The sequence below is a fragment of the Phascolarctos cinereus genome, unplaced genomic scaffold (assembly GCF_003287225.1).
Source record: "Phascolarctos cinereus isolate Bilbo 61053 unplaced genomic scaffold, phaCin_HiC Scaffold_3;HRSCAF=262, whole genome shotgun sequence".
Taxonomy (NCBI): Eukaryota; Metazoa; Chordata; class Mammalia; order Diprotodontia; family Phascolarctidae; genus Phascolarctos; species Phascolarctos cinereus.
In genome coordinates, this window is record NW_027555736.1 from 70,075,989 (window position 1) to 70,090,784 (window position 14,796).

The 14,796-nt window shown below is 38.7% G+C and overlaps 1 protein-coding gene across 6 annotated transcripts in view; it reads right to left on the reverse strand.

Moving 5' to 3' along the window:
• The window catches only part of TMEM273 (transmembrane protein 273), a 191,248-nt gene that overhangs the window by 17,788 nt on the left and 158,664 nt on the right, over positions 1 to 14,796 (reverse strand). For 2 of the 6 annotated variants that reach the window (XM_020996834.2, XM_020996833.2), the window contains exons 2-4: positions 10,105 to 10,158; positions 7,401 to 7,511; positions 1,550 to 1,580 (exon numbers count right to left, since the gene is read on the reverse strand). In XM_020996834.2, coding sequence (XP_020852493.1) covers positions 1,550 to 1,580; positions 7,401 to 7,511; positions 10,105 to 10,158 — 196 coding nt within the window. The other 4 variants (XM_020996831.2, XM_078150906.1, XM_020996835.2 and 1 more) reach the window with 3 other exon arrangements.

The following is a 14,796-nucleotide window of genomic DNA, read 5'->3' on the forward strand; positions in this document are numbered from 1 at the left end:
GATGATTCATAGAATTGTAGATTGGGAGTTGGAAAGAAACTCCCAAGTCACCAAGCCCACACTCAACCCAAGACAAGAATTCTCTCTAGAATTCCTCTCCTCATGCTTACCTAACTAAAATCTATCAAACTTTGGTCAATAAACATTTATTGAATCTATTTTGTGTCTAGAGATCTAAGCAATGGGAATGGATACAAGATAATGGGATTAGAGCAGGAAAGGACCGTTGAGGTCATCAATTTCAACCCCCTCACTTTATAGTTTAGGAAAATGGAGGCCCAGAGAGCCTAAGTGATTTGCCCAGGGTCACACAGTAAGTATCTGATGTAGGATTTGAACCCAGGTCTTCTGGATTCGAAACCTAGTACCCAATCTACTGTATCTTGCAAAAGAAATAGAGGCATCTTCACAGACAAGGTAATGGACAACGGAGGGACATAAGTTGATGAAAGCTATAGAGCTCCTCCTTTCCTGCAAGGGCCTGATTACACCATCCGTGATGAAACAGCTTTATTGTTCTGGTTAGAGGGGGGCTATGGAACAGGCTAGAGAAGGAGGATCTTGATTTCTGAACCTATCTTAGATTATCCTAAGCAGGTGCCCTCTTCTCTTCACCTGCCTGCTCAAGGAATAATAGTTCTATTCATACAGAGAGATTGAAAGAGTCTAGAGTAAAAGGCCTGGGAAATACATCTTCAATGAGTCAAGTAGGTTGTTTCACCAATGTGGGCCCTCCCTCTCCCGAGGCAGAGGGCAACTCTTTTATGACTTGGCAGGTGGCTTTTGAAACTTGCTGTAGCTGAAAAACACATTCTCCTTGCATCCAATCTGAGGGTGAACTTCTTCAAACTTAGCTGAGCTGTTCCTCAGAGGCTAAGTGGTAGACTGGTCAATGGACCAATATTCAAAGCCTTCCCAGTATGTTAGGGCATATCAAAGCTGCTTCTCTGCAGCAAAGCCTTTGACAACCCAACACCATCTCGCTATGATGAGACATTGAGTAGAACATTAGTGGAAAGATTTGAGATAATGGGAGGCCAGATGGCACAATGGTTAGAGTGATGGCAGGAAGACCAAAGTTCAAATCCTGCCTAGCTGTGTGACCCTGAGTCACTGAATCTCTGTTGGCCTTAGTTTTCTCACCTTTCAAATGAACATAATGATATCATCTACTTCTTAGGCTCAAATGAGACAGCATAGAAAGTGTTTTGTGTACCTTCAAGTGCCATATAAATGTTAACTATTTTTATCATAGATCTGGAAGGAATATCATAGAGGCCATGTAGTCCAATCCCTTCATGTAATGAGGAAATTGAGGCCCCAAGACGTTGCTTGTCCAAGGTCAGACATGTAGTAAGTACAAACAAAAGGCACCATTTTAATGGAGGTTCTGGCCAGGCCAGGTGTTTGCTTCCCTGATGAATCCAGGTCGGATTTCACAGATCAGCAGGATTCCACCCCTAGTAGAATTTAATCTGTGGTTTCTTTGACCGGAAGTACAAGGATGAGGAAAACACCTTAAAAGGCAAAAGCTAGAAGGAACCCTTACCTTACGTTGCTCTTTCTTCGGCTGGTTGCATCTGAAAAGAGGGTTATAAGGCATCAGATAAGCAGCATCTACAATTTGCATCACAATTCTTTCTCAGTCTGCAGAGAGTCTCTTGAGGCCAGTGCTCACTGTTATGGAAATGAAAAGTTGAGTGGGATGTGGAGATTGGAGAATTCTGGAATTTAACTACTCTGAAAAGGGTCCTTGGGGTGGAGAGGAGGATGGAACAGGTGTGGAGGCATAAGAAAGTGGAAGAGGAAGTATCAGATGGCTTGTTATCTCCTGCCTGTTGGATTTGGTGATGATTGTGTTGATAAATTTCAGGATCTAAATTCCATAGCCTGGTTGTCAGAGGTAAGATTTTGGAATTTTTGAAAGCCAAGACCATACTATTTGCTCTCATTCTATTTTTCCCCTCCATTTTTTCCCTCCCCTCTTTCATTTAAAGCATCTAATTTGGTATGTATGTGATGAAGAAGTTGTTTTGCTCTCCCTTTATATATGTAGATGCAAAATCAATAGTTAATTCCTTGTGCAATTATGACAAATCATGTTCCACATGAATTTAGATATGCAAATGGATCAAGGAGATGTATCAAAGTAGCAGAGCAGCTTAGGTCTGCTCAGGTACTAGGACTCTTCCTCTTTGTTTCAAACATGCAATAGTCTCATTTTCCAGAGATGTGATAATTCTCTTCCATCCACATTTTCATGATCACATTTTTAAAAAGATATATCATTTTTTCATTATGTAATTGAATACAATTGCATAAACTGTAATGTTGAGAATCTTTAAAAAGGAGTGAAAATCAGTGTTTTGTTGTACAAGATTATAAACCTACTTAGAAGCACCTGGGATTATAAAATATAATATTTTCCACGTGCCAGCTGAATTACAGTGTTATCTCACTCTTAATAAAACCAAAGAGGCAGTGTGACCTAGTGGATAGAGGGCTCACTAGTGTTGGAATCAGAAAGACTTGGATTCAAGTCCTGCCTCTGACACAGACCAGCCATGACCATAGGCAAGTTACTGAACCTCTCAGTACCCTAGAAATCTCTAAAATTATAAATTACAGAGCAGATGCTGATCTGTATTAGTGCAGGAAGTTTCTGTACTAGGAGTACCCCTCACTGAAGAAATCATAGTGCCAGACATAGACAAAGATATAGATGCAGACAAAGAAATGGACATGGACATGAACATGGACATGGATATAGATATGGCTATGGATATGGATATGGACATGGACATGCACATGGACATGGACATAGGCACAAATAGACACAGACACAGACATAGCTGTTTGGATGATCTTGCTTAACTGCAAACTTGATTTTTCTCTTCATCGCTTCTTACTGATTTATGAGCCAATTCTGTCTCATGATTTCCTGCCATCCTCCTCTGTAAGTTTTTACAAATAAGCTTATATTCTAAATCAGTTTTGCCTTTGGCCACCACAGCTTTCCACTTATCAAGAATATAAAGTATTTGCTGGCCATGGTGACTTTTAGGTTCTTTTGGCTTCCTTTTTATGACACTGGCTTGGATTCTCCATATATTTTCCTATATGGGAAAATGTGTCAAAGCAAGAGGTAAAATACCCCCTCCTTCAAAATGTTTTCAAGCATATATAGATAGATGTAGATGTAAATATCTTTTGTACATATATGTACATGTATATATATATTATATATATGTGTGTGTGTGTATGTATATACATGTACTTACACACCTACTTATATACATGTACATACATATGTATATACATGTACATGTGTAAATTCTATCTATTTAGAGAAAGAGAAAAATTTTGACTGAAATTATTATATCATCAGTGCAGAGAGCTCCTAGTGAGGAACTTTCTCTATTAATGCAGACTAGCACCTTCTCTGCAATGTAGATTCTTGCCAAATTACCTGAGGGAGGCACTGAGAAGAAGCTGAATGACTTACTTAGTGAAAAGCAATGGAGAAAAAAAAGTAGGTTTGCAGAAAGTTTGCAGTTAAGCAAGATCATCTAGAAAGCATTTAAAGATGGAACTGAAAAAAGAGCAACAAATAAAAAAAGATGGAAAAATTATTAATATCTTTACAGCTGATGTTTCTCTCCATCATTGACAATCAGGCCATCATGTTTGGATTTTAACGGTAGAGTATTCCGTGTGCTGTTGGGTAAGCAGAAGGGGCAACAGAGAAAAGAATGTTGGGAAGAGCATCTGGACCAAATAAAGCATGTACTGAAGAGGTCTGTGCTGGAGGTACCACAATTTTTCACATATTGAGGGCTCATTCTCAAGATATCTGAAAGGAAGAAAGATGGTATCACTACTGAAAGAGGAATTTGAGAGCACATCAAGAACTACTACTTCACATTTACTTTCTCACCCTTATAAGATGTTTTTGAGAATGTTCATATATCAAGGGCATCCTTGATGATGAGAACAAAAAGCCTTTTGCAGATAGTGTTTTACAGCAGATCACAGACCTTAACGCAAATGATTGAAATATGCAGAATATATATTAACCAATTATGCACATTATTTTATGTCCATTATGTTGATTTTAAAAGCATTCAATTTAGTGGAGGAAGATGTAGTCTTTTCCACTCTGTTCCAGCAAGGTTCTTCCCTCCTGTGTATAGGTTAAGGCCATTCAGGATTCCTTGACAAATGTAATATTAGACATAACTCTATTCAACCATATTCTGATAAACAGAAATGAGATAGAAAAAGAAGACAGAAAAACCTGCCTGCCAAAAGTGTTTGCCTCTATAATAAAGCATATCCAGTGCAGATTCCAAATTAAAGATAGTCCCTCTATAGAGTGTAGTATTCCCAACATTCCTGTTTGCAGATAACATTGTGCTGATTTTATGAAGTCCTAGAAAAGTAAAGAGACTCTGAAATGAGATTTACAACCACTCAAAAGAGTTTCATCTAACAAATCACCAAGACAATACTAAGCAGATAAAGAATGTCTATTACCTAGACCACATGTTCTTAACTGGAGTCTGTTGAACTGTTTTGGAAAAGTGTTTTGATAACTGAATTTCAGTATAACTGGTTTCCTTTGTAATTCTATCTATTTTATTTGATGCATTTAAAAAATGTTACTCTGAAAAGGGGTCCATAGCCTTCGATATAGCCAAATAGGTCCAGGACACATAAAAAGTTACAATCTGATGTAGACTAAGACCTGAAGTTGTATGCCCATTGAGCTAGTCCATCCATCAATCAATTAAAAGTGGTTATTCAAGGCTTACTATGGGCCGAGAGAGTGTGATATAAAGGATAGAGAGCTAGTCACCAGTCCTAAACTTAAGTCACACCTCTATCATATACTGGCCCTGGGCAAATGACTGAATCTCTATTGTGCCAGGCTAAGGCTATGGCCATGAGATGCACTGGTTCCCTATATCAATGAAATCACACATCTGATACCTATTGCTACTATGTGGTAGACTCTGTGACTATACAGGAAAGCAAAACAAAGAAACTAAAACAGTCTTTGCCCTCAAGGAACTTACACCTTAGGCAGATATTGAAGGTGGACACTGAGCTGAACCCAAAATGAAACAGAAGGAAAAGATAACGGACTGGATTGCATTTGGAAAATCCCACAGCCTTTTCAATGAATCCTAAGCTTCTGATGTTGCCACATGACTGTAGATAATTGAATATCAGTTCTGAATAGCCAAAATTGTGGGTCACCCAAAGGTCAATGGGGTAAGGCAGGGTCAATTTAAATAGGCTGCTGATATTATCAACAATGAGTTGTCCACAAAAAGTACAGTAAAAAATTCTCAAGGAGCTAGTGATAGTGAGGAGGAAGAAGAAGAGGAGGGGGAGAAAAAGAGAAGGAAGAAGGAGAAGGAGGAGGGAAGGAAGGAAAAGAATATTATTGCAGCATTTTTAGAGTGCAGAGAAGGAAACAGAAGGAAGTTCAGAGGGAGACAGATAGGATATAGGAAACTTTAAAACTAATGTGTTAAATTTATTATTTTTCAAAAACAAGCTACACATAATACAGATTCATGGTTTCACATATAATCATCCTTTTCTATTCTTTATATGTAATAATGCTTTCACATATTTTTGATATTTTTCAAATTCAAAATAACCAAAAAATTAAATTATTTTAAATAAATACTTAAACTTTAAAAAAAATAAAACATCACAGAGATATATGACTCAAAACAGAGGTCTATCAGTCATATATGAAGAGCAAAGCAAACAGATATGGTATCATTGCTCCACTGGTACCCCATTAAAGGTTAAAAGACCCAGAGACAAGAAATCACACCTAGAGTCCACCTTCTACACTGAGTGGACTTTCTGCGGAGGATCTATGAGATGACAGGGATGAGAACGTAAGAGTGATTTTTGAGCACTGTATTCAATTTGGAGTATCACATTTTAAGAAGGACATTGAAAAGCTGAAGCATATCCATAGGGGGTTGAATGGATGAATGGATGGATGGATGGATGAAAGATTATTGATTAAATGTTTAATATCTGCCAAGCACCAAGTCCTAGGAGTACAAATAGAAAAGGCTAGAACATTTGTGCTGTTAAGGATTTCACAGTCTAATCCGGGAACCCAGGCACAGTAAAGAAAGTTCAGCTCCAAGATGGATAGAAAAAGCCCAGAATTTCTAGAAGTTATTCAAAGGAGCAGATGGTAAATACCAGGGGTCTTTAAATTACTTAAATTAGGGACAGGTAGGTGATACAGTGGATAGAGTACCAGTCCTGGATTCAGGAGGACCTGAGTTCAAATGCGGCCTCAGACACACAACACTCACTAGCTGTGTGACCATAAGCAAGTCACTTAACCCCACTGCCTAGCCAAAAATAAACAAAATAAAATACTTAAATAAGTCCAATGACAGTGGGGGAGGGGTCTGCAGGGCATAAATGGTAGGGAGTATATCCAGAAAGACCTTAGGGGTCAGTGGCAGGGCAGATTGTAAGGCTCAGTAGTCCTTAGATTAGTCATTAGGTCCAATTATGGGGGTGGGGAAGGATCTGCAGGACAGATAAGGCTTGGTGATTCCACATCTCACAAGAATGAATTGACTTGTTGACTCACATCCAAACCATGTGATCAGTCGATAGCCTTATGGGTGCAAAGGTGACCTTTGACTGGGTGAAAATGGGGAGAAAAGAGTACTACTTGGTTGTGGCGGGTGGATGACAAGGATGGCAAGGTAGACTTTTTAACCATATCATAGGAGGATGAATTGGAATGGCCTGGGGATGTTTAGCCTAAAATAAAAGATTTGGGAAGAGGGGGAGGATATTTATTTTCTAGAATTTGAAAGACTGTCACGTGGGAAAGATATTAACTTTAATCTGTTTGCCCTCAGCAAATAGAACTAGAACCAAAATTATAGGAAGATAGATTTCCACTCAAAATAAGGAAAAATGACTGAATAATTATAACTGTCTGAAAACAATGTAAACTGCCTGTAAGGTAATGAATTCTCCACCGCTGGAGCTATTTAAGCAGAAGGTAGATTGACCCTTGATATGGACATTGTAGAACAGTGATATGCTTCAGGTAGGGGTTGGCTCTTGAAGAAGAAGTTCTCTGATTTTCACTCTAGATTTAACTCTAAAGAGAACAATATTGTGTCCCCAGAAGATTTTTGGGGACACTAAGCCAAAACAGTTTTGAAATAGGGAAAGCTCATTGAAAGGAGACCTTGGAGGAAATACTTCCCCTAAAATCAAATGGTTCCCACATTCTCTTCTTACAAAGATACAGTTATAGAACAGAGAACCACTGTGGGGATGCAACAGAGAAACTCTCCCTTGAGTAAAACAAAAGCTTGTCTTTTTCTTACCTGAGGAATCATTGTCAAACATATGTTTTCTGATCATACAGATCTTCAGTGCTAGAAAACCAACAGAGATAATAATTCCCAGTATAGTTCCAATGACGGCGTATTTGATATCTGAAAATAGAAAATAAAAAGACTGCTCAGAATTGCTATTAACCCATTAAACCTTGTCTAAAATCTGTCAATGGTTCCCATGGTCAACAAGCGAAAGACCAAATTCCTTAGTATGATATTGTCAAGACCCTTCATAGTATGGCCTCACTGTATCCTACCAATTTTTCAATCAATCTACCAATCAATAAGTACTAAGTGCCTACTATATGCTAGGCACTCCACTTGGTACTGGGAATACAAGGGCAAAAGCTGAAACAGTTCCAGCTCTTGTGGACTGCACATTCTGTTCATGGAAACTATGTATACACATATGTACATATAGATACATATATGTGTACATATAGATACGTATATGTGTACATATAGATATACACATATGTATGTCTTCATATAGTTAATTGAAAATCTGTAAAAGTACAATATATAATTTATACATATGCATATGTGCATTTGTATATATGTATGTGGTATGCTATATATAATACGTAATTTATATATATATATACACATTTTATTTACACACACATTGTCTCCCTTGACAGAATGTGTACCCTTCACTTTCTCTAATGTTAAGAGAGTACCAGTAGAATACTCTGTCCCACTTGTCACCCCTCATATGATCATTGCCATATGACCAGTACATCTTCTCTTCCTATCATTCAAATGACTCCTTTCAAGCAATGAGGTTGTGTAGTGGATAGAATGTTGTTCTTGGAATCAGGAAAGTCTCAGTTCAGATTTTGCTTACTAGCTTACTAGCTGTTTGACTCCTGGTTAAAGATTTAGTGTGTTTCAGTCTCAGTTTCTTCCCATCTGTAGAATGGGGACATTAACAACATCTACTTCACAGGACTGTCAGGAAGATCAAAAGAGATACTATATTAAAGCACTATATAGATCTTGGCTATTATTATTATTCCTTTTAGTCTTTTTTTTTTCCAATTGTGTGTCTGTTTTTCAAATCACATTTTGTTGCTACGAAGTGAATGGCTAGTATTGTAGCCTTGGCTTCTTAGGGTTCGGTGTGTGACTATGAGGAATGGGCGTACATTTGCTGGTTTGGAGGAAGGATGTATTTGGAAAATTGGCTGGAAGGCCCATTCATATTTTCTTGACAGGCTGGCAAGATGCTGTGAAAGAGGCATGGCAAGCCTGTGCCAAGCCCCCAGTTAGATTCAGAAATTCTTGAAAGTCTAACTCCCCGTCACAGTTGAGGTCCAGTTTCTTCATCATTTGGTCCAGAATACTGGGGTCCTGGTTCTGTGTGAAAGAAGCCAGCTCTGAATTCATAAAGGCCAGGAACTCAGTCTTGGAGAGGGTGTTTAGGGAATTAGTTATCTCCCGACCAGCATACTTCTGGAAAACAGCTATCGTGGACTCAATGCATCTCTCTGTTTCAGTGGGGGTGATTGTTTTTGGCCATTGTTGAGGGAAAAGGAGAATCTGGAAGCTGAGCCTCTCTAGAAAGTAGCGTCGGAGAGCAAGCAAAACTACAAGTACCAGCTTTGTGGGGCTCGGAACTTTTCTCTAGACAACCAATGCCCCTTTGCCCTTTTAGTCTTTTCAAGCAAACTTAGAAGCACGTTAGTCGTTTTCCCTCAGTTCTTTGGTATCCTGATGACTTGCAATTATTTATCTAGCAGCTTTCCTTTATACATCCCTTATGTTCCCCCTTGCCTTCCTCCACTGTCTAGGCCCAATGCCCCATGGGCAAAAATCGAGAGACAGGTAAACATAAAATCTGTTCTACTAGGAATAAAGAATGGAATGGTGCATTGGGCTTTGAAAAGATGTTAAAGCAAAAAGATATCCTCTCAAATTAAAAATAAACATGTATTTTATACCTACTACCTACAGAGCGCTGTTAGGCCCTGGGAATGCAAAGATGGCAAACAAAAGCTCCCGTCTTCAAATAGCTTACAATTTAGTAAGGGATGAGACATGTATACAAATAACCATGCTCAAAGGAGAGGCTTATACAGAGCTTTATTAAAAATCTGAGGAGGGAGGGATCACTTTCAGATGGGACTGAGAGACATTCGGGAAGACATAAAGAGGAAGTGATATCTAAACAAGATCCTGAAGGAAGGGAAGGATTTCAATATCTATAACAATGGACATGGAAACTGGGGTAAACAAAGGCACAGATTCAATTAAACAAACATGTCAAGTACTCAATTCATGCAAAGAACTACATTGGATAACTTGGGCTACAAAGACAAAAGCTAGTAGTCTCTGCACCAGGAGCTCACATTTTTACTCAAGCCAGAGAGGATGGGATAGGGCAGAGACAGTGATGACTCCTAATAAACAGCTTTCCCCGTCTTCACTCCAACCCTTACCTGAGTAGCAACCAGCACCTGAAGTTTCTAAGCTGTATCATTCTCAGTAATATTTCCCAAAATCTTTTTTTCCCCTATATTTCAGATCACAGATTACATCCTTAAATTCATGATATAATTTGTGCTTATTTGGGGGAAATAAACCCAAAACCACTCCACTGTGTTTGTTTCACTATGATTTCAGCATTTGCTTTCATTTTTCCCATCCTTGTTTCCCACTGATAACAAAAACACCTGGGGCAGGGACCTACCTATTTCCACACCAGTCGATTTTCCTGTTGCCAACACCTGAACTCCACCAAAATCTGCAAAAGGAGATAATAATTTAATCTAATCATATCATGGCTTGTCAGAATACAGTTTTGGACAGGTCCTAGGCCAAACGTTCCCTAAACCCAGTCCTACCCATACTTACAACAAACATCTGATACAACATGGTGAGCTCATTTTGTAGATACTAGTCTTGTCTCCTATTCCCCTTGTCTCCCCACTCTCAATATTAATGTTATAAATAGGTTTCACTATTTGCACGGTGGAGACCATTCTATTATACAGCCAACTCAAATTGAGTTTGTATCCTCATAAAAGAAAAACAAGAAGTCCAGTGGGTCAATTCACTTGAAAATTCAGTCAAGCTGCATGTCAGACATCCTGTAGCTTAAGCAGCTTGCTGGTTAAATGAATTTTTCTTTCCTTTCAACTGGTTTTTTTGACATTTTGTAAATACATCCTTAGGGAGTGGGTTGTTCACTTGCATACTTTATCAAAACCATTAATTCAATGGCCTAGGGCTTTTCTCCATTTCTTTTTCTTTTCAAGTCACCATGAGATTCCACAAGTAAGTGACAAAGAACAGAGTTGGATCTAGAATTACAGTCTATACCTATCTTGGTTACCAGAATCATACGAAACCAAAAGGCAATGACTGTCTTTAAGCACAAAATGTAACATGACACAATCAAGATATTTGCTTAACGCAAAAAAATAGCTAGTGATTAGAGAAAGGCAAACTAAGATAACTCTGATGCCCTGTCTCACACCCATCAGACAAAATGCCCCAAAATGTCATGAAACTGTGTGAGCGCATACTCTTTGACTCAGCAATACCATTACTAAGGTATACCCCCAAAGAGATAAAAGAAAGGAAAAGAACCTTTCTATACAAAAGTATTTATTGCAGCAGGTCTCTTTGTTAGAAAAGAATTGAAAGTTAAGGTGGGGTGTCCCCTTAGGGCACTCCCTATGGAATCTACATTATCATAAGAATTGATGAAAGGAAAAGGACCCGCATGTACAAAAATATTTATAGCAGCTCTTTCTGTGGTGGCAAAGAACTGGAAATCGAGGGGATGCCCGTCAATTGGGGAATGGCTGAACAAGTTGTGGTATATGAATGTAATGGAATACTATTGTTCCATAAGAAATGGTGAGCAGGCAGAATTCAGAAAAGACTGGAAAGACTAGTATGCACTGACGCTGAGTGAAGTGAGCAGAACCAGGAGAACGTTGTACACAGTAACAACCGCGCTGTGCGAGGACTAACTTTGATAGACTTAGCTTTTCTCAGCAATGCAAAGATATAAGACATCTCCAAAATTCTCATGAAGGAAAATGCTATCCACACCAAGAGAAAAAACTATGGAGCTTGAATGCAAATCGAAGCATACTATTTACTCTTTTTTCCTTCTGTTTTGTTTTGTTTCTTCTTTCTTGTGGTTTCTTCTATTGGTTCTAATTCTTTACAACATCACTAATATGAAAATATGTTTAATAGGAATATATATGTAGAGCTTATATGAGATTGCATGCTGTCTTAGGGAGTGAAGGGGGAAGGAGGGGGAGAAAATTTAAAACTCAAAAGCTTATGGAATTGAATGTTGAAAACTAAAAATGTATTAATTAATTTTTAAAAAGAATTGATGAAAGGGATGATTTAAGGAAATCTAGGAAGTCTTACATGAAATGATGCAATTAAGGGAGCGGAACCAGGAGAACAATTTATTCAATAGCTGCAACATTGTAGACTTTAACTTTGAAAGACAAGAATTCTGAGTAGCACAATGGCCAACCACAATTCCAGAAGACTCTCGATGAAGCATGTTACCTATCACCTTCCTAAAGCTCAGTCCTAATCCCTGTGCTCTCCAAATTAGGTGTATGACTTCCCACAAGCTATTCCACTGCCCTAAGTGCTAGTTTCTTCCCTTGTAAGATGGAAGAGTGGACTAATAGATCTCTGAGGTTCTTTCCAGCTCTAAGACCTATGATTTAATGTCTTCTCCTAATAGGAGGCTGTAGCATCCAGCTGTATAAAATGCATTACCACATGCTACTGCCTCCTGTTGAACAAACAATGTGAGGAATATTTATTATACACCCACTGAGGCAGTGAGATGGTATATTACAAAGCTCACAGGCCCTGGAGTCACAAAGACCTCCGTTCAAATCTGGCCTCAGACTCTAGCTGTTTGACCCTGGGTAAGTCACTTAACCCCAATTGCTTCCAAAAAAGCAACAATCCAAACAAATAAAAGACCTAATACAATACAAAGCAATGGGTTTGGTCCTGGAGATGTAAAAAAGAATTTTTTTGGAAAAAGATAGTTCTGGGCCTCAAAGAGCTGAATGCACACAATTAAGTGTACACTTCCTATACTACTAGGAAAATTGAGGGAAGAAGGGAGAGAATCCTGGATGGAGGTCACATCTCCTAAGCCGAAACTTGAAGGAAGACAAAAATTCTAAGAAGTAGAAATAAGGAGAGGGTGCATCTCAGGCACTGGGACTGGCTTGTGTGAACGCAGGGTGGTGGAAGGGATGTATTATTATACCCTGATCGTTCTATGTGTTGCTTCTCCAGGTAGATTGTAGAGACCTGGAGAGTAGACACAGCAGCATCTTTTGCTTCTTCTGTGTCTTTCACATGTCTAGCACATAGTAGGTGTTCAGTTGAATACTATAATTGTTTCAGTCAATTAACAAGTATTTATTAAACACCCTCTCTGTGCCAGGCACTATGCTTGGCACTGGGGATACAAGTTCAATTCGTTGATTGACTGATGGAGGAGAATCACAACCTTCCACGATATAACTTAGATCAGCATTTCTCAAAGTCTAGTCCAGGGACCCTTGGGGATACTTGAGATCCTTTCAGGGAGTCAAAAGCATTTTTGTAATAATACTAACATGTTCCGATTCAAATAGCGTAAATATCAATACATATAACCCAAATAAACAAAAGCTCTTTCAAAACCTGAGAACAAAAAGGTTGAGAATGACTGACTTGGATAATTGATTCATAGATTTAAAACCACAGGAAACCTTGAAGGCCACTAAATTTGGCCCTCTCGTTTTACAGATGAAGAAATTGAGAAACAAAAAGGCAAATGGATATTTTAGAAACATGTTCTAGGCTCTTTACCCTGGGTCTGATCCAACGAAGCAGTTGCTTTGTTCTGTAGTAGAAAGTTGGGGGGAAATATTTTCATTATTTCTTATTCAATTGTGCAAAGAGATATTGTTTGTTCTTGTAATTCCACTATTAGCCCAGTAACACCATCCATTAAGACATCCTTTCTCCTCCTCTGGGAGGGAAATCCCCAAATGCAGCTCTCCTCATAACCCTCTTTTTAAAAACCTGGGTTCAGAAAATCTGACCCCTGGAGTTATAATGAGACTCTGGGTGACAATCAATTATGCAGATACCAGCGCCATCCTCACAGCCTCAGGTCATTCTACTTGGATTCATTAGTTGTGTGGGAGTCCCTTCTGTGCTATATAACCCAAGGCACTTATTTCCCCTGGCACTGCAAAGTAGCAGCAGAATGTATAGGCACTATAACAAACTGGTCAGCAGAACATACAACATGCTGTCCCGCAAACAGTTCATGAGTTAAAGTCCTCATAGATACTCCAGAATACTGGTGTTAGAGTAAGAAGATTTCAGTGTGATTCCAAGCCCCAAAACTTACAAGTTTTTGTCACCCTGCCTTTCTGAGCTGCAGTTTGCTTATATATAAAATGGAGGTAATAATATGCGAGTTCATTCCCTCTTTCCTCTTTCATTCAATATTTGTGGAGTGAGCTAGACATTGTAGGTAAAGTGGACAGGCATTGTTTTGCAATGGAAACATGGTAGACTTAGAGCCAAGAAAACCTGGGCTCCAATTGTGCTTCACATTTACTAGTTGTATGATCCTATGCACATCATTTAATCTCTCTAGGTCTGTTTCCACATCTATAAAATGAGGAGGTTGGATTTTATGACCTTTAGGGACCTTCCTAATCCCAAATTATGATCTTATTCTGTAGCCATAAAACAGCAAAGAGGGATGGATTCAAGAGTTAAGTCAAAGACAAAATTAATACTACTTGTTGACTGAATGAGGGGGAAAGAAATGGAGATAGAGTCAAAGTTGAGTTTGAGGTTATCAAGAAGTATCACCACTATTTGAAGGTGGTCTTGCATGTCAAGAGCACTCCCATATTGTCCAGTTGTTTTCCACAGACATCAGTTATCAGGAGTAGAAGTTGCATGCCTAGAGTACATCTGCCTGCACAAACAGCTGTCTGAGATTAACCTTGGCACTAAAATAGGGGCTTCTTTGAGTTGAATAAAAGCAGCTTGGATTGGCCAATGTCCATTAAAACAGATGCCCTTTTTAATAAGGTCAGGGTGAGAGTTATTATCTGGAAGAAGTAGAGACTGAAATGCAAATAAGGATTATGAATGTGACAAATGGCTGACCTCAACACATTGGTTGGAAGATCTTAATAGGTTATTGTGGACATTTTTTCTGGGGGGGAAAGGAAGAGGCTAAATTCAAATTTCTTAGCCTGCTATTTAAAACTCTCCACAATATGGTTCCCATTTTCTTTTCCTGACTTACTTCATATTGTGGACTCTATGTTACACCCAATCTTTCTTATCAGCTTGGCATTCA